Source organism: Grampus griseus (assembly GCF_964374135.1).
Source record: "Grampus griseus genome assembly, chromosome: 15".
NCBI lineage: Eukaryota > Metazoa > Chordata > Mammalia > Artiodactyla > Delphinidae > Grampus > Grampus griseus.
Genome location: NC_139009.1, coordinates 69743742 through 69765029, shown reverse-complemented (window position 1 = coordinate 69765029; position 21288 = coordinate 69743742). Strand labels below are relative to the sequence as shown.

The 21288-nt window shown below is 37.9% G+C and overlaps 1 protein-coding gene across 4 annotated transcripts in view; it reads right to left on the bottom strand.

Annotated features, from left to right (window-relative positions):
* Positions 1 to 1376: 1376 nt before the first annotated feature.
* Positions 1377 to 21288, bottom strand: part of CTNNA2 (catenin alpha 2) — a gene marked incomplete at both ends in the record, with an annotated part of 1036807 nt that continues 1016895 nt past the window's right edge. For all 4 annotated transcript variants that reach the window (XM_082672515.1, XM_082672516.1, XM_082672517.1 and 1 more), the window contains one exon: positions 1377 to 1664. In XM_082672515.1, the coding sequence (XP_082528641.1) occupies positions 1377 to 1664 (288 nt within the window). The remainder of the gene's footprint in view (positions 1665 to 21288) is intronic.

Genomic DNA, 21288 nt, shown 5'->3' with positions numbered 1-21288 from the left:
TTAGTAATGGGACAGAGACCCTCTTTTTTACAGTATATATAAAAAATGAATGAATGAATAAAATATTGAAATGAATAAAATATTTTGAAATTAATGGATCTCTCTCTCTCTCTCTCTCTCTCTCTCTCTCTATATATATATATATATATATATATATTTATTTATTTATTCAGTTTCTCTCTGAGAACACGTTAAGTTTCTTAAGTTTAGCCCAGGGCTAAACGTGGCCCAGAAAATTCTAACACATGACTTTCTCATTTTAGATTCAGTTTGAAAGTGAATAAAAACACATGGGAAAACACACACAAAAAACAATTCCTGGACTTAAAGATACCCCAGAGTTTTCTTTACATATCGCCTAGCTACTTTTACCTCTAATTTCTAAAAATGAACACAAAGCATTTTTAATCAGTTTTCAAGAAGATGAGCTAATCTTTTATAAGCATGAATTCAAAGAAGGAAAGCATTCTTCAGATGTCAAGATTAAATGTGTTTATTTCGAGTTAGTGGATACAATGGTATATTAGATACCAGCACTCCAAGCTACACCTATGTATTTGCCTCTAAATCTTCACACACTGTCAGTTTCCATTCCTCTAACATTCCATCACTGGGCTTCCTATTTCTAGCAAAATCATAGTTCAAATTTTTAAAAAAGTAAAAGCAAGATGATCACCATATTGTGCTTCCAGTGCCCCCAGAAGGATTATAATTGTTTTAAATAAATGTTTATGTTTTCAGTAAAGGGGGAAATTGATAACATGAGCACTAGTAATGGCACGACTAGGAGAGAAAGAACAGAATACAGATTAAAAGAAACATTTTCGGCTGGATGAGTTAGTTTCCCCTTAGTAAAAACTCCACATAATATCATCGATATGATATCAACGTTAAATTGCTCAATTTGTGGGCCACACACTTAAGCGTATTGGCTAGTACACTTTTGCACTGAAACAGAAGCAATACAAGCTTTATGTTCTACCATTACACTTCCAGATTTTTCGCTTATTAATATACCTGCCAACTTAATGATTCTTGCATGCATTAGAGTTTGCTTTTGTAGAGTTAAGTTTATTTTCCCCATCCCTCCCGCTCCCATAAACATTGCAATGTGAACTCTTTGCCCAATTTTACTAGAATGTTGCAAAGGACAGCTCTGTGCCACCTTGGGACAGGAACTCCCTATCCCCTCCCTGGGCTACAGATGGATCAGCACTATTGATCACATCTCATCTTACATGCAAACAGACACTGCTCCCTTAGTTCCCCATGCCAGAGGCATATGAGTCAGCAGGTATACATACAAAAATGGAATTAAAAAGAAAAGAATAGAAAAGGAAAACAAAGAAAAAGCTTTCTTGTTAAAGCCTATCGTCCTAGAAGGAATCCATTGCTTTGAATTCACTTAAAGCCTGTACAGGCGAAATGTGTTTCTTCTGAGAACCTCGTCTAACTCGTGTCTGGAATTCTTCAGGCTTTTCTCTCTTCACAAGGGGCTTCTTCTCTGGAGCCTTCATCTTCCAAGACACAACAGGTGAGTTGACAGCTGCTGTCCCATAGACCTTCTGATATTTTGTTGAGGCCACATAAGATGCTTTCACCGTGAGGACAACAGCATTCATCAGATTTTTAGCTGCCTGGATGAGCGATGTGGCACTGTCCAGCTGGAGTGGAAGAAGAATGAAATATACCTGGGTTAGCCAAGGCACAACATTCAGAAGATGGAGGTGCAATTTCTCAGTTAAAACAATGTTGTGTTTATGCAAGTATACAGTATTGCCGAAAAAGGAGCAGATTGTTACATGATAAGGAGAATAGGTTACAAAGCAGTCACCTGTCTTCTAGCCCTAATCCCAAAATAAAAAGAAAAAATAGAGGATACTCGACGATATGCAGTTTTCTAAAATCCCAGTACCTCGAAAGACAAAACCCTCCTTTTGGCATGTAAGAATTCCAACATAACAAAAGTTTTCCAAAGGGGAACATGTCATGTTATTGCATTAGGCTGATTGGTAATAATGACAATTATTTGAAAAGCATTTGGCAGGCACTAACGAATAAAATGTTATAAGGGGTTTTATGGCTCTCTCAGTGGAAGTATCTATTTGTAGACTATTTCTCCATCTTGAGCTCAGGATTGGTAGGGATGCAGGCAGCTAAGCAGAGGAATACGTCCATGGGTGCGCTGACTTTTTACTTAGGTGTTTATTGTGCTGTGGTACCTGACTATTCCCAGGTCTTAAATATACCTCATATAAAATGTCAACAGTTGTGTCAGACTTGCATAGGTCAAAGAACATTCAATGAGACCCCCTTATCCATGCGCTAATGAAATATTGATTTCTTACGATGTGCCAAATGCTATTTTAAGAACTTTGTTTCCCCACTTAACTCTCACAACGACCCTGTGACGGAGGTATTACTGTCATTGCCATTATATGGTGAGAGATCTGGTGCATGCAGAGGTCCAGCAATTTTCACAGGTTTATACAGCTTAAGTGATGGGGTCCTTAAAGACTGTACTACTGTGCCATACTGCCACCCTATTGGGTAGAATGGTTTTAAAATTGCTAAGACCAGGCACAACTTAGAGCAGAGTAGGTGTAGAAGTTCATCTCCAGACTCTAAGACCAGGTATTTTTCAAGTTACCTCTTTTCTGCTTTTAACCAGTTAGGCAGTGTGTTATAGACTGTATACTGGACCGTTCAATAACTGTTTCAAACTCCTGGACCACAAAAGCTGGAAAAGTTCAAAACTGCATTTCTCAGACCCCCTTTCAGCCAGGATTCTACATGTCACCTAGTGAAAGGAAAGAATTAACAGCTGAACTGCAAATATTACTCCAGCCTCAGGGATGCCTGAATGTAGTTTGTTCATTAAACCTGTAATAGTAACTAAGGAAATGTATCCATTGCAGTTAAATGAGGGATCCAAGAATGTTCCTAAGTAATGTGCTCCTAGTTGCTGAGATTGTTCATTGTATAACTTGTAATCGGTGTAGCTATATTAGAGAATAGGAACTAGGCATACAACCTTCTGGGTATGAAGTAATTAACAGTGTTATGCTCAGTGACCCCAAACACAGTGACTCCACTATGTGATGTGACTTGATTTCACTTAACTTGTCATTTCTTGTGACCAAAGCAAGTCCCAAGCAGTGACTGGGGACATCAGAAGTTATATCTAAAGCTAGGGGCAGGACAGGAATAAAGACGCAGACATAGAGAATGGACTTGAGAACACGGGGAGGGGGAAGGGTAAGCTGAGACAAAGTGAGAGAGTGGCATGGACATATATACACTACCAAATATAAAATAGATAGCTAGTGGGAAGCAGCCACATAACACAGGGAGATCAGCTCAGTTCTTTGTGACCACCTAGAGGGGTGGCATAGGGAGGATGGGAGGGAGACACAAGAGAGAGGAGATATGGGGATATATGTATATGTACAGCTGATTCACTTGTTATAAAGCAGAAACTAACACACCATTGTAAAGCAATTCTACTCCATAACAGATGTTAAAAAAAAGAAGTTATATCTAACGACTCTATTATGTTGTTCTGGCTGTTATCTGTTCCACATCCTTTATTAAAGCTAAATAAACATTATTCTGAGTTTAAAAATTCTATGAGAAATAAACTCAATCCGTCTACCATAAAAAAGCTCATAAAATCAGATTATTTGAGAAAACAATGGAAGAAGCTTTCTACGTATAAATTTCTTACAATACCATAAAACTGAGGCTTCACCACACACACACACATGATTAAAAGCCAGTATTACATTGACACCACAATAATATAGAGAAGCTGAGATTTGTGGATTAGAGCCACGACTCAATGAATATATAATTGATTGCTTTGCAAATTAAATCAACCAATTGGATAGAGTAACTAGTTGTGTTACCAATTCTATTACACTGTATAAGGTGTCCATATACCAAAATAACTGTTTAACCCATAATGTTTACTTTTACAGCATAAGTTTCTAAAGTTAGTTAAGGAAAAGCAAATTCTAGATTATTCATGTTAATAGAAGGAAAAACAGGCACAGATTGGTCCAGTGATTCTCTAAGTACAGTCTCTGAACCAGCATCACCTGGGAACCTGTTAGAAATGCACTCTCTCAGGCCAATCCCCACATTTCTGAATCAAAAAAACTGGCAATCCAGGGGATTCTGATTCATGCCAAAGGTTAAGAACCACTGGATTAATGACACCCAAGGACTCTCTCAAGGCTTATTTCAACCAATGATTTCAGGACTTCCACCATCAACAAGTTTGGTAACATCACAGCTAATTATCCAACTGAATCTCACTTTTTCATCTTTCCAATTATACCCCCAGGCAGAAGTACAAATAATGAAGAAAATAGATAAGATAGCAAAATGCTGGGATGATTAGATCAGTCATAGTTTCTTTAGGAGCTAGATACCATACCCCTTGGCCAATCGACAGTTCCCTGTAAAAGTCTATAAGGTTTCAGAAAAGAGTAAAATTCGGTCATAAAGTTAGTTATTTTTGTTGTGTGCTATGGGTAAAGAGAGAGTAGAATGATATTATATCAGGGACAGTTCTGTTGATTTGCTTTGGGGTAACAGAATTAGCAGAAGTAGATTAGGGCAAGATATGTCTATTGTATTTTAAATTGTCCCCCGAAAAGCAAATCTTGGGAGAATTGAGTTGGGAGAATTGAGTGGATCCAAAAAGAAGAATCACAAATAATTTGGAGATTTTTACCACAGATTCCATTTTCAGATAGATGGTGTCTAATTCTGCTGCAAAAATATGATAGCCTGTTTCTTCTTCAGAACCCCTTTGCTCTCCCAGCCTGACACAGGAATCCTATGAATAAACCTAACACATTAGTTGACAGTGAGACTCTAAATTATAAAGTCAATGATTTTGTTCAAGCCACCTGGTGGGGCAGGTACTGAATTCATGGCAAGGCAAAGCGAGGAGGTGAGGGCTGGGTAAGCCTGAACAAATATACTCCAAGGCAATAAGGCCAATCTAAAATTAATACAAAATTTGACTTCTTCTTAAAACTTGAATTCCCCAGGGATAAATTTTACCATTTGCCCTATACCCACTGTAATGATTTAGATCATTTTCAGCACAATTATAATTTGTTTTATTTAAAAATGGGTCTCCTTTATACTTGTCCAAAATAGCACTGAGACCTGGTTTCCAAGTGGCACATCTTGCTAAAAATTCACTTCCTAAAGAAAATACATTAAAAAGAGTAAAGCTACATGGAAAGAAGATTTTTAAATGGAAAGTTTAAGAAAACTTATTTCACATAATTGTGCTCTATTTTGTGGTGTATACTGTAACTAGGGCATTTTCAAACAAGACGTGTTAATGAAATTCTAATAATATTAATACCCAACATTACTTGAGCACTTACTAGGTGCTTGGCATTGCCTTAGTCCTTTTAATTAATTTGCATGACTCAAGTTTCAAAAATCCTTGTAGTAGAAACTGTTACCCCCATTTTAAAGATGAGAAAAGGAAAGCTTAGAGAGGTAGGATAACTTGTCCCTGTAGTAACTGGCAAAGTAGGAATTAAGACCTGTACTCTCTCTCTCCAAAGCCCAACATCTGAACCACTACATTGCATTACTTCTCTGAAGCATCATTTAATCTCTGGGGTCTTGTTTTTCAGTGACTAACTATCATTCGAAATGAACTGATCTCAATTATTAACTCTGCCTGGGCATCCTATAAACATCATGACTAAGTCTAGTGACAGCGTCCATCTCACCTGGTCTGTGATTTTTAGTCTCATCCTCAGAGCCTGAATTCTTTCTAACTAAATCTCCTGGCTTGGGATGTGTTACTGCCCAGCAATCCTTCCTGGCCTTTTGACTGGTCTCCTGGCTTGGATGCACCTTGACGGCAGCAGTTCCTGGGATCCGATCCCTGCAGATTTTTCTTGTACTTGCTCTGTTTCTATGAAGTACATTCAATATACAGCAGAAATGACTGCTGTATATTGTTGTACCCTCAGGTGGGGCTCAGCTACTCTGGTTAGTGTCCTAAGTCTTTATCTGGGCTGGTCTTGCTAGCTTAAATAAGTCTCAAAGGTGGACTGTCGCCAGCCATTCCTCAAGCTGGCTTGTATATACACTGAGTAGACACCCACAGAAAGAGACTTGTATCTTTTCCTGCTCAAGGGCCTTTCTATTCCTATGAGGCAGCCCATTAAATTCTTATATCAAGTCTAAGAGAAGTGGCTACTTAATTAAAAATAATAATAATAATAGGTTACATTTAGCAAATGTTACCATGAGCCAGTCTCTGGACTAACTTCTTAAGTTTCCTTTCTCTCATTCAATCTCACATCCACCCCTCAGACAGGGAATACCATTATGCTCAGCTAAGTGGGCAAGCCAAGATTTAAACCCAGGAAGCCTAACTCCAGAGCCCATGCTCTAACCATTGCTCTATGATGCTTCTCAGTGTCGAGCATGGCAGACGAATCCATAGTCCCCAAATTTATCAAGCTGTACTAGATTAATTCTCTCTATTCTATTCCATAGGTGTCTGTTGTCCCTAACCACGGAAATTAGGCTTCTCCTAATTCTGTCACTATTCTTTTTAAAATATCAAAGTACTATTTTAAAAAGGCAACAGATGTTTCCTCACATCTTGTTCTATTACAGTCCATGAAAAGCAAATAAGGGCGGGAGAGCTGTTTTACAGCCAATTCTATAGGGTTTTTCTGGCTCTTTTTCTGCCTCTATTACCACTCTCTTCTTCTTAACCTCACTTAACTTCTAATAGACAGATTTCTCTTTCCCTACACTTTCCTCATTTTGCGTTTTGAGTAGAGAGAAATACTAGAGGGAAGACTTCCTGAAATGTGATTCTTCCATTAATTGATATTTGTGCTGCTTAATTCCTTATGAATTGTGAAAAGTGCTTACAATGACTCAAAATTTACAGGATCATCTGAAGATTTCTGAAACACCATGTCATTATGTTTCATGCTATTTCATTAACATGGGGATTATACTGCAAGAGGTGTTCAGTTCCAATAGAAATAGAATTTGACAGAAATGTGACTGCATGACTCAAACCACACTCTTTCAAATGAAAGTGCAACTGCATTTCTTGAAATACCAAATTGTCATTTACCCTCTACCCTACAGTCTATCCCTCTATTTTTCTACTACTTTTCTAATGGGTTAAATAGAACGTTGTTCATGCCTGGATGGTTAAGAGTGCTGAAGAAGGACAATTCTGAAATTCCTAGCTAGTACAATTTGGTATATATGGATGTATTCATCCAGGTGATAGAAATAAGTGGGAAGCTGAAGTGCTGAATTGTTGAGTTTAACTTTGGACATAGTGAGGTGTGTGTGCGCTACACGTAGGTAGAGTGAGTTATCAAAGGAAGAGTTGAAATTCTGTGAGTGAAATTCAGGGAGCAAGATGTAAGAAACCATGTTTTGTTTATATTGGTCTTTCCAGTTCTGCGTACAGTAAGTATATAATTTATGTCAATTTCTGTCTGATTTTTTCTTCCCTTCACATTTCTTATTTAGTGTTTCTACAGAGAGAGCTAATAGAATGTGGAATGAGATATTAAACCCATATTCTTCCCACAGGTCAAAAAGTCCAATAAATCTACTAAAATTTTTCTCTGCATTATACTTTCAAGATCAAAATCAATATTCTTTTAATAATCTAAGACATAACATCATCAAGAAATATCTTAACTATTCCCTTGACAGCCAAGGCTACTTTCGATTCTTTTAGGTAATTAGCAATCCTTCACCCTTGATAATAATGGTGATCCTCCTGGGGCCAACCAGCAATAAAGCTAATGCAGTTTAGATTTAACAACTGGCTTTAAAAAAACACCCTCACCCCAAATAAAAAAAAATACCATTGTCAAAAGTGCAAAGTAATCTGAAAGAGGTGGAGAGAAATGCATTGGATTAACCACATATGACATAGTGAACATCTTAGGATGTTAATTTGTGAGGGTCAGGAATATAATTAGAGAAGAGAATTAGGATTTCACTGTGCTCCACATTAACCCATTTAAAATATGCATGTAGAGATAGAAATATAACCTGGAAATGAATCTATTTCCAAAAAGCTGATTATCTATTACCACAAAATAATGAACCATAAATGGTAGTTCATGCAAATCCCAAGTACAAAGCAATCCGTCCTTGCATTAAAAATAATGCAAATGTCATTGGACTACTGGCTAAGCTAAATTGAATAAAATAAACCAAATCATTTTGAAGGTGATTTTGAAATATAAAAGCCAAGGAGCGATTACCTTGAAAAGCTTAGAAGTGCCTGGGAATGGTAAGCTAGTCCCATTTGGGCCTAGGCTCTTTTATTCTAATTTTCTCAAATAATAACTGATAGTGCTAATGACTTTGAGAATGCTAAACTGGGTAGAGTCCATTTTAACCATGTGCAAGATCTTTTAATGGGACTAACTTAGTGTTTAACATATAAGAACAAGAAATATTTTAATGGACCTACACTATACATATTCAGGGCTGGGGTAGTGTTTTGAGGGGAGGAAGTTGTGCTGGAAGAATTGATAATAAATTGAAAGTAAATACCCTGAGAAAACTGGAATCTCTCTATTGGAGCTGGCCATTTATTTATATTTAAACAGTTATCTCTCCAAAAGGAGTCACAAATTACCTGCAGGAAAAAAAAAAAAAAAGAGACTTTGCTACAAGTCAGTTTTGCTGTTAATGAATGGGAGGTTAGAAACCCACAGCATTGCAGCCTATTATCTGCCAAGAAGAACATTTCATGTTTGAAAAATCCATGAGGATTTGAAGAGATATTTGATCCCCTTAGAAACTGTGATACATTTGAAATACCTTGAAATATCTCCCTACATTTTCCAGAGTCTATATCAATAACACTTTTATAAAATGCTAGCAAGTCCAGGGTAATAAATAACTGAAGCAAACAAAGATATGGTGAAAAGGTTCGGCCTAATCACATCTTTCCCCACTTCACGGATGTTTACATGAATACAAAAAAGATTATTCCTGTGTGGTAAACCCTCATTTCAGTGTCCTAGTCTACACACTCTTCCTCATCAAACATCAACAATGAAATAAATTAGCAAAGCTGAATTCCTTCTTGTTAAGACAGTGACAGTGGTGAACATAGGGCAGCAATTTGCACTCACCCCTATGGTGTCCATGGCAGGCATTACTAATCAATCACAGCACCTTGCTCCTTGAGAATATGCTCAGTGGCATGAGAAAGGAAACTTCTTTACCTCCCTCCTCCAAGAGGTCATATTTTGAAAAAGTTGTCAAAAACAACTTGATATAGTTTATAAGAGATACTTCTATATTTAAATTGTTTAATACTTTCTGTTTCTGTTACTACCAATCAACCTCGAACAAGTATTTTTTTATTTAAATGATGCAGCATTTAATCTTTTTTCCCATAGCTAACTTTGGGACAAATTGTGAATTTGTACTGACACCACAGTATGAGTTGCTAATTAATGAAATAATTAAGCTGAAGACATAAGTATGAACAGAAGTACAAAGCATTTTGGGGATGATTTTAAATCAGAGGGTAAAAATTAGCTGAATATACTAACAAGTATGATGTCTGAAGTGAAAATGACCATCACAGGTATGGCTGTGATGATCGTTAAAACAAAAAATAAACTGCATTAAATCTATTAATATTAGAACATGTACTAATCCTTGATAACTGAAAGCAAGAATACTGTAGGCTAACTCCTGAAGAGTTGGCTTAATCCCAAGGGTGTTCCCATTTGATTACAGGATCTTGAAAAGTAAATGTTTTTCAACTTTAAGTAGTGGCTCAATCACAGCAGAAAGGAGGAGAAAAGGTCTGTTATTTTTTCTGCAGGGATTCCTTGAGTGCTGCCAGGGAGGCAGCTGGTGCTCTCCCAAGGCTGAAGGCCAGTTGTTGGGAAATACGTCTGTAATGGCTCAAGATGAAGTTGGCAAAGGCCTTAGCAGACAAGCACTGCAATCTCAGCCAGGCTTAAAAAAAAAAAACTCCAGTGTTGCTGAGAAATTTACCAATTGGTTCTCAGGTAACTTTCTCAACTGGACATATTTGTGTTTTCCTTTCTAATTCATTGAGGTAGGTAGTACTTCTTAGTCAGCCAGTCCACTGATTAACTGTCTTCATTTGCATTTTTTCAATTATAGGTAAGTAAACCTTGGGGATTCCCATGAAGGCTTAATTACAGTCAACAATTTCTTAAATATGGCTTAGAGCCATTTTTTTTCTCACCATTTAAAGCAGAACAGTTTTTGCTCAACCCCAAACAAGGCATTTTTGCTAACCTTGGAATTCCAAGGAGAAATGGGAGTATTGGGATGTGTTACCCCTTGGAAAGTTATGAACAGGCATCTCTATTCCTCCAGGAAGTCCCCACCTCCCTTTTCTATATTTCTGCCTTCCCATACTGTTCCTTTTCCTACACATCAGGATCTCCTGGCCCAGAGGTTTTCTCTGGGTTGTTTTCACATAACAACAGGAGCATAGGAAATAAATCCAACAAGAGACCATGTGCCAGTGGATGGAGATATATATATATATATATATATATATATATTACAAACTGGGAGATATTCCTGGGTAGGAATATCTTTATGTCACATACATATTCCATGCATTGATTGTTGATTTTGTCATCTCTGATCATGAGAATCATCGTGTCTTCACCAACCAAGGCTTAGACTTTCAAAGGGCTACAGCTCCTTTTTGCCTTCCGTATGGGGCAGCCAGCTAGCAGAAGGTCACCACATTTGATCCCTTTATTTCCTTCATTCTCCTGCACTATTCTGCATTACCATTACTGGGAGGCAAATTTAAGACAAGCCACTGCCCAAGAATCCAAGAGAAATATGTCTTCACAAAATGAATCAAAGAGCCACCAATGGGCCCAGTACTCTCAGAAATGCTGAACTTTGCATGGTCATGGTATATTTGTTGATAAGTGAAAAAGGCCATTTAACACCTTACAAAACAGCTCCTAGGCTCCAGAATACAATGTGCAACTACTAAGTGAAGAATAGATCCAAAGAGTCAAGGACCACAGGTTTGGGTGCTGGTTGATGGAGGGTTGTGCCTGGGAAGGGAGCATAATCTGGAAGCCTGGATTATTCTTCGCCATCTGTTCACTCCTCTCCACATTCAATCACTAACAGTTGTATCATGTGGCATTATTCATATGTTGGGGAAACTAAACTCCCATCCAGCCCATAACTCTCTCCTCATCAGGTGTGTGGAAAGAGCTGGTCAAAGCCTCTGTTGCTACCTGAGTCCTGGATGAAGAGAGTAAAGAGCAGCAGAAGAGACCCCTTCCCCAAGGAGTGTTTGCTACCCCTCCTCAGGATTCTAGTACCCTCTTTCCACCCCATTCTTCCAAGTCCTGTACATTCTCTCCCCTCTGGCAATGCATTCTTACATTTCATGCTCCACTTCCAACTCTCCCTGTTACTCCATCCTGTTTTATCTTTTCCTCTCTTACAGTGAAGAAAAGCTTGGATTTTGGACTTTGGACTCAAAACCTGAGCTCAAACCTGATGGGTCTAATCACTGGCTATGTGATCTTGGGAGAGCTACTTAACCTAACTCTACCTGAAACTCTTTCTTATCTTTCTCTAAAGTAAAAGTGAAAAAAAGCACTTTCTAGGATTATTAAGTATTAAATGAGATAATACCCTTGAAGCTGAATGCCTGGCACATGGAGGCCCTTAGCAAATCATAAGCTTTTATTATTACTGTGATCCACCTTTCCTTAAATCACCATTTGAGTCTTTTTAAAAAGGGTCTTTTTAAAATCATATTTTCCATTTCCACCTCCTCCTCCTCTACTTTCTCCTCTCAAGGTTTCTCCACACCCTCCATCCACCCAATCCAGCATTTTGGACTCTCTCTAATCTTCTTCTTACTGAAGCTACTGTCACCTTGGCTTGTTCTCAATGCCTGATTATTACAGTTTTAATGTTGTACTGATAAAGGCATGGAGAAGTTCACAAGGAGAATAGAAAAGCACCGTAAGTTGTATCTTTTGTAGCACTACTGAATCTTTTAGATGGAGGAAAGGAAGGCTCAAGATTCAGTATAAGAAAACATGGGGGATTTATGCATGGCACCCAAAATATCTAAGAACATTTAGGGCTTATAGGGGTTGGAGAAAGACTGGATAGTTGAAAAGTCAAGATGGCTCTAGTAGGAGGTGGAGGGAAGCCAATCTGGTCCTGGAAAGTAATGTTTAAAGATCTTATTTGAGAGGCATCAAAAGAAAGAGTATAAAATATTTTATCCAACCACATATAGGGCCTAACATTTCAAAAATTCAGGCTCTTCAAAAAAAATCATACTCTTTGTTTTGGTTAAGATATTATTTCTAGATATTTCTTATTGAAAAGCATAATAATGTTACCTGGGAAGTTCAACAGCCTAATTAATTCAACTCTTATATTGTCGTCAGAACCCAGCTGAGAGTGTCCTAAGCTACCTCAAACACAGTTCCCTCTTCTGCACATCAAACACTGAAGATCAACCTCCCAAGCCCTGTGCTTCAACTCCATCAAAATACAGTTGGGTTTCCTAGATTTGTTTCCTAAAGTCTTAAATCCATTTTTCTATAAAACGGGCTATTTAAAATTTTTAGCCCATTGGACCTAACACCTGCTGTCTTCAACTGAGATCAGCTTATCTCGTTATCTTAACCCACCAATAGACTCACAGTGTTGAATCTACATATTCTTCAGGGGTGCTTGAAAGTTTCATCCACCCAGCTTCCCAAAACATAAGCATACCAATCTTGCTGTATTTGGTTATATTTTGTTCATATTTATTAACCAAATAAATTAGCAAAGGCCAGGTGTTGAAAATAGACTAACCAAAAAATCCAGGATAATTAAAAGTCAAACTATAAAGAGAGGACATTGCCTAGGCTACAGTCTGGAAAGACCAGGAGGTACCAAGAAGTAAGTTAGGTGCAAAAGAAACAAACAAACAAAACAAAATAAAACAAAAACAGAATGGGTAACCTTTAAACAAGCCATACTTGTCAATGCTCCAAGCCTCTTCCAGAAATGCCTCTTTTAGTGAAGGCAAGGATGGTTCATGTGTGACATACTTGCTACCATTTCTTCATTGGTACCTTTATCAGGCACATCCAGCCAATAACAGTCCTTTGTTCTATTGATCCTAGACAAGATCTCAGAATTCTTCTCAAAACACACTGCAGTCAATCACTAGCAATTGATGAGAGTGAGCAATCAAGGTTAAACCCATTTACCATATCCACTATGGGCCTTCGAACCCTCCCCCCAAAGGCTATGCTTTGATTAACAGGGGTATATTAATATTGTTTCTCCCTCATTAGCATATTGTTCTCCTTGTATAATTCATAAAGAATAATCTCTTAAATATAATGCAGAAAACTGATGTGAAATCTTAGACATATATGTAACTATACAAAATAATTCACTACATCAACCTAAAATTTCAACTCTTCTTCTTTTTTTTTTTTTTGCGGTACGTGGGCCTCTCACTGCTGTGGCCTCTCCTGTTGCGGAGCACAGGCTCCGTACGTGCAGGCTCAGCAGCCATGGCTCATGGGCCTAGCCGCTCCACCGTATGTGGGATCTTCCCAGACCGGGGCACGTACCCATGTCCCCTGCATCGGCAGGTGGACTCTCAACTGCTGTGCCACCAGGGAAGCCCTCAACTCTTCTTTTATTACAGAAATGAGAATAACAACAAAAAGAAATGGATATCATTATTCAAGGGCTCATAAGAGGTCTTCAGTATAATGCATCTTTTAAAGTCAGTAATTTTAATTAAATTAGTTTTAAATTTGAGCAGTTAACCCATGGCTTTTCATAATTGAATACATTTTTCTGCCTACTTTGAAACATTCTTTGAGTAGACATAGAACAATACTCTCCAAATACTTTTCTTTTTTCCTGGCCACTACTTTTCTCATTGTGAGATGTAAACTCACTACCAGTTTCATCACATATTTAATTAATTTCCAAGTGTTCACTGTGTACATTGTCACAGGTTCAGGTGAAGTTTTCCTATCTTACTTAGAACACAGTGAGTTGTAAGTACTTAACTTCCATCTGGATCTTACTTCAGGTTCTTGCAAAAGTTCTTACTTTCACAAAGACCTCTCAACATTTAGAGGATAACCTAAGCTTCTTCAGACTTCTCTTAATGACTCTTCCCAACATTCCAGAGACAGGTATGAGCTACCTGCTCTTCCCACTGTCTTCTTAATCTCAGTTATTGACAACACAATTCTTCCAACTGTTTAGGTTAAAAACCCAGAATTTTATATTACACCTTGTTCTCTCTGACCCAGCATCCAATCTTCCATCATAGTCTGTCAGCAGCATCTTTGAAATATATCCAATATTTGACCTTTTCTCACCTTCTCCACTATTACCACTATGGCCAAGCCCCAACAGAATCTCTTGTTAGATTGTTTCAATATCTTCCTCCCTTTAACAGGAACCAGAATAGTCCTGTTACATAAACTCAAATAATATTGCTTTTCTTCTCAACATCGTCCAATGGTGCCCCATCTCAATCTGAGTAAAATCCAAGACTATCACAGTGGCCTTCAAGGTCATAAAATCTGGTTACCAATAGTTCTGATTTCTCTGTTGTTCACTCCACTACTAAATATTGGTCTCTTGGGGACTTCCCTGCTGGTGCAGTGGTTAAGAATCCACCTGCCAATGCAGGGGACATGGGTTTGAGCCCTGGTCCAGGAAGATCCCACATGACGTGGAGCAACTAAGCTCATGTGCCACAACTATTGAGCCTGTGCTCTAGAGCCCATGAGCCACAACTACTGAGCTCATGTGCCACAACTACTGAAGTCGACGTGCCTAGAGCCCATGCTTCACAACAAGGGAAGCCACCACAATGAGAAGCCCGCACACTGCAACGAAGAGTAGCCCCTCTTGCCGCAACTAGAGAAAGCCCGCACACAGCAACGAAGACCCAACGCAGCCATAAATAAATAAATAAATAAAACATTGCTCTCTTGATTATTGCTCAGACAGACCAGTCATGCTTGCCCTTCAGTGCCTTTATACTTTTTTCTTCTGCCTAGAATGCTCTTCCCTCAGATACCTGTAGAGCTTGGTCGCTAAACTCCATCAGATATTTAATCAGATATCAGTATCTCAGTGAAAACTTCTCTTTCCAAATTGCAACTCCATTCCCACCATTAACTCCTCCTCTTTCCATTTTAGTATTTCTTCATACACTCGTCATCATCTAACAAATATTTTTTTCATGGGTTTATTGTCCCTCACCCCAAGCTATATCCCAAACACCTAAAACAATGTCCAGCATATGGGTCTTCCATAAATATTTGCTGAATGTTGTTGAATAATTGCAACTTTACAGATGAGGAAGTAAGAGACGACAAAGCTTGTCCAAAGACGGAAATGTAGGGCACAATGCCTAGTCCAGTACCCAACTCCCCATGTCATCAATCTGTTTATTCTTCCATGGAAGAGTACCCAAAGGCAAAATATTAGCAGGACAGTGGGATTTAGGGACATAATATACAAAGTAAATGTTATCTAGTTACAATACAAGTCTTATGACCTCTTCCCCTCAGTGGTATAGCTTCAGGATCATCCTTTGCTCAGAAAACATCCATAATTCAATTATTTGTGTTTATTACTTTCTGTGTATAAAATACTGGGCTTTCTTTAAGGATCATCTCTCTCATTAACAGTACCAGCGTCTGTGAAGCACTGAGCTATGTTTGCTAGGTATAGTTCTGGGGACTTAATAAATGATCTCTAAGATGTATAAGATAGATACCATCATTCATTCTTTACATAAAAGGAAATAGAGAAAAATTAAGTTCTTCGTGAACTTGGGTTCACAAACTCATATCTGGTAGAACTCAGCTTCAGTTTACCCACGTGACACACTACATGCAATCTTCTTTGACCAGGCAAATCCACCTTAGTGTTTTCCTGCCCTGAACTCTCTATTCCTGGCTATTGGTTCCATTTATCTGGAGCTCAGTATGAATTATGGTGGCTTTTAACTATTCATAAATGTGAATCATGTGACCAAGCAGTAATGAAGTGGATTTCCTTAAGTCATAAAGGAATAAAAGGTCACACCAACTTCCAGTCCTGCAATCACGATCCACATGAGATATGAATTAGGCACATAGTAAGGACTTCATCTTCTACTTACTCGTTTTCTTGCCAGCCACTAAAAAGTCACTTACATTTTCAAAGAAAACTTGATCAAATACAAAATCTAATTCTCCTTCCCACTAGCCACCACATATACCACTTGCGATTTACACAAAGTTTATGAAAAAAACTTTTTTATTCTAAATTTCTACAACAAAGCCTTTTACTCAACCACACAATGGGCACCATGATATGATGTAAGGCTGACATAGTTTTTAAGAACACAACATATCTTAGTTGTTACCATCGTGTATACTATCTGACTGATACTATATCCTGTATTTCTTGTTCAACTACTAGTCTAAGGGGGACAGGGACAAGCAACATCCTTCAAATGCACAAAGCACAACAGCACAAAGAGAAATTGGCTCTAATCTTGACTGTGCTAGCTGCTGACTAGGAAAGTTTGGGGTACTCTTGTAACCTCTCTGAGCTTCTGCTTCTTCAGCTGTAAAATGGGGTTATTAATACCAATATATTTTCACCAGTTTTAAAAGTAAACTTTTAAAATTTTAAATAAGTATGTCACTATAAAAGATTATTACATAAGTTCTGGGTACCTTGGGTGAGTCCTTTTAGAATCTTCATCATAATTTATTGGACCACCTGGGTAAGTCAGGCCCAAGAAAGTCTGCACAGGGAAGGGTATTCCAATAGACGCCCAGGGTGAGAGTACCATAAGCCTTAACAAGACAAGAACAAGGTACTTCCAAAATGAGGTAAGCTTTCTTTTCCACCTGACAGTGGGGATGACTAGGGCTGAAATATGGGTGAGGTGGTCTAGTTACCATCTAATTTTTCCCTTTTTTGGAGAATGCTCAGGAAATGTCATTCTCAAAATAAATGTAACAGAGGAACCTGCTATCAGGGACCCAAAAACTGACTGTGGAGTGCATTCCTAAAAGAAATAAAGGTCAGCCAAAAAATAAAGATAAACCATTCTCGTAATATGAGCATCCATGGAGCTATCCTTGGTGATTGCAGCTCAACTCCTGTTACATTTCTTGCTGGCATGAAATAATTAGTTACTTATTTGCTGCTTTGTCTTCAAAGACTTTGTGTGCATGTGAAAGTCTTGTCTCAGAACTAGACTTCTTGCTATTTATGAACAAGTACTTCCTGTCCCTTTATTGTCATGTTCTTGCTAGCACCACATAAGCCACGTAGGATTGGGTATATACGTCCCCAGTGTTTAGTCAGTTGGGTGATGGATTCTTAGCTCAGGCTGCCTCTAACTGATCTGTAAGAGCAGCCTACTGATGAAATTTGACTAATACTTCTCTGTATTGGGTTAATGTACTTTGGATATTTTCCAGATTCAATATATATTGAGCATCCCAGCCAATATTTTACATCACTTAATCTTCACTCTATCCCCCCCAAAAAATGATACATCCCTTTATCTTTACTGTTTGATACATGAGAGAATGGAGGCTTAAAGAAAAGTAACTTGCTAGCTAATAAGACAATTACCAGGAATTTTAAGTGTATGACTTCTGTTCCCAGGTGTAGTGTATTTAATAATACACTGCAGCTCCAATTGTTTTTGAATAAAATAAGAAATAAAGAGCATTTAAGGTGGTTCCCCTGAGAAACTAGAATATGTCCCCTTACAAGTGCCTGCCAGGGCTTGGCCTGGTTTGGAACCTTATAATCTGTTTCTCCTGGAGTGAGTACTTTAGGAAAAATACAGCAAAAACACCGGAGGGCTCCCTTCAATCTAAAACTGGAAATATTATTTCTTTGGTCCAACAAAGAACCTCTACGGATGGACAACATATTGTCTGTTCTCTTGCAAAAGAGGTTGAGCTATACAAGAAACTTTCAAAATCACAGATTAAAGGACAAAGTATCCTCAAAAGACTGGACATGCATAACAGTATTGCCAAAAATCATAGAAAGGATATTAGTGGTTCCTTTGAAAGCAAGCCTCAAATCTATGAAATTGGAAAACTTCTTTGAAAAAAAAAAAAGCACTTTGTAAACTTCCAATGAAATGACAACTTTTAACCAGTGAACAAAGATAAACATTAAAGTGTTGGAGAGAGTCTGATACAGTATCTTGCCCCTACTGAAAATCATACTTAATACTAAGATGAAAGTTTCCTCAAGGCACAATCCCTAACTTGTAGTCCCTGTGAATCTAGCCTTTGACAAAGTTAAATCACCTCCATATTTATTATAAGATTTAAAGGATACCTCATTATTTCTTTACCTGATACACTAAAAACTGCCATGGTAAATATTTCAAATACACTACAACTACAGCTTTGAAAGAAAGAGTGATCTCTGTTTCATCTAGAGTCACCACCTGTTACAGCTCTCCAACCTTCTCTTTAAAATGAATTAATGCTAAACTATGAAATATATTCAATGTTTACCTATAATTTGCTTGGTTTCAAGGGCTCAGCTAGCATTAATTTCAGCATTGCAGTTACGTATCATAAATATTATCTCAAAAACACTCACATAATTAATTTGAATCTCAAGACCATTGGCCTGATGCATTTCTTAATATTATTTTTAAAGGAAAAAATATAAATTATCACTTTGTTTTTCTTCCTTATTTTTAAAAAGGTACTTATTATCTATTTCATCATACAAGGATTAAAAAGTATACAGAGAGAATAAAGTAATATGTGAAAATGTTTTGTTTAACAAAAAAAGGTGTTATAAAAACAATTGATTTGGGCTTCCCTGGTGGCGCAGTAGTTGAGAGTCCGCCTGCCAATGCAGGGGACACGGGTTTGTGTCCCGGTCCGGGACGATCCCACGTGCCACGGAGCGGCTGGGTCCGTGAGCCATGGCCACTGAGCCTGCGCATCTGGAGCCTGTGCTCCGCAACGGGAGAGGCCATAACAGTGAGAAAAGCCCACGTACCGCTAAAAAAAAAAAAAAAAAAAAAAAAATTGAATTGTTTTAAACTCAATACCCTTGTTTGTAAAAAGCAAGAAACTGAAGTAAATTCACTTAACTTTCTTTTAAACACATTCTTATCAGAGCCCTGAATTGCCTTTGAGAGTAGAAATGCCTGTATCTCTAAGACAGGAATATTTGGGGGTAACCAACAAGGAAGATGGATGGAGATCTTAAAAAGATGTATGAAGTTTATGGCCAGAGGATGACCGTGATGGATTCTCAGGAGTCTCGCTTCTAGAAAAATGCACACCCACACCCCGATGCCAGGCTACGAATGGGCATTTGGCAGATGAATCTGGAACCATTGTATCTTCCATCTTCCACCCTTCCAGAGGGAAGAAATAAAAGGCTCCATTTCAAATAGTATGTATATTCTAGGTGAAAAATCGAGATTTCAACCAGATCTATGGTGCTCATCTGGGGCAATTTCCCCACTACAGGCATCTAGTGGGGAAATGCCAGTGATCTTGCCAAACATACTATACAGTGAACAACCACAACAACTTCTCACAACTAAGAATTATTTAGACTAAGCTAGAATGAAATAGCCTAATGAGACAAGCCATGAGGTCTAAGAAAGGGTCGAAACTGACTTAAAGCCCTGGGAAGCTCTCACCATAGCCTCACTCCTCCCTCCTTCCTAGACCAGAATTTTTCAAAGTGTGATCCATGTGTATCTGCATCCAGAACGTTTAGAAATAGAATACAGATTCCTGATCTCAGGCGTGAGCTTCAGAACTGTGAAGGGAAAGCCTAGGAATCTCCATTTTTATTTGCTACCCATGTGATTCTTCTACAGATTGAAATATAAGAATCATTATTTCACTTCTCTGTTGAAGTCATTCCCTTCTGTATTTTCAGCTATCACCTCTCCGTAGTGATTCCTTCAGGACTCTCAATGACAAAAAATTGCAATTTCTATGAGGGCAGAGACTTTGGCTGATTCTTCACTACTGTATATCCAGTGGCTTGATTGGTAGACATGATGAAAGAGGGCAAGAGGGCACCTACATCATCAAAAAGACCATCATCTTTGGGAAGAGACAAGGTAATGAAAAATAAAGTTAGCTACCGATTTATTCGGTACTTCTACATTCTGGGCCTTGTACTAGGTCTGTGGCACACATTAACACTAAAAACAATGCAACAAAGTAGATACTAATGTAATTTTCACTTTACAGTTGAGAAAAATGGGGCTCAGCTGGATCAAGCAACTACCAGAAGTCAGAATTCAGTTTGTGTGCCACTGAATGGAGAGTATAGACGGGTAAGAACTGCCACTCCATGCCCAATTCTTCCCATTTTTTTCAGATTTGTCATATGATATACGTAGACATAATTGGGGTAGGGGTACAGATGTTCCTGGGAAATATTTTAAAGGGTGTTAACACAGCTAGGAAGCACACCATTTTGCCCTCTCACCTCTTTTCTTCTTCTTGTACGGGATATGGGAAGATGCAGCACTAGCAGTCAACTTGGACCAAAAGATGAACTTGAGAACAGAAGCCTCCACTGCTCCTCAAGTGGAGCAGAGCATAAAGTCAGAAGGAGTCGGGGTCCTTGATGACTCTGAGATTACTATACCAGCCCTGTACCACCTATAGACTTATTCTATGTGAGAGAGAAATAAATATTTGATGTTTTATCATATGTAGCTGAATCTAAATTTAATTAAAATACATGAATTATAAATACTATTATTGGGCATTAATAATTTAGGATACTTAATTAAAAAGTCATATTTCACATCTAAATATAATTAGCATTTTAATATAACATAACTTTCATGTGGGAGGGCAAATGAAACAAGCCATGTCACTTTAGCCCTTATTTTAAATTCCTTTTTTTAAATAAATGATTAATTTGATTACTTCAGCTGTTTTGAAAGAAATTCTATGTTTCCATACCATACTCTTTTTTTTTGTTAGTCTACTTAAAGTACTAGGAAATATAACAAAGTAAATTTCAAAAATTAAGTTAGCTAAAAAAATTAATTACTTGATTTTGGGCCCTAAATCTTAGGTAGACAATGCACTTTGAAATCCAGTATTTAAAATAAACTCAGGTGTTTTCATGTGGGAATAAATGAATGCAAGCATGAATGAATGATAAACTTAA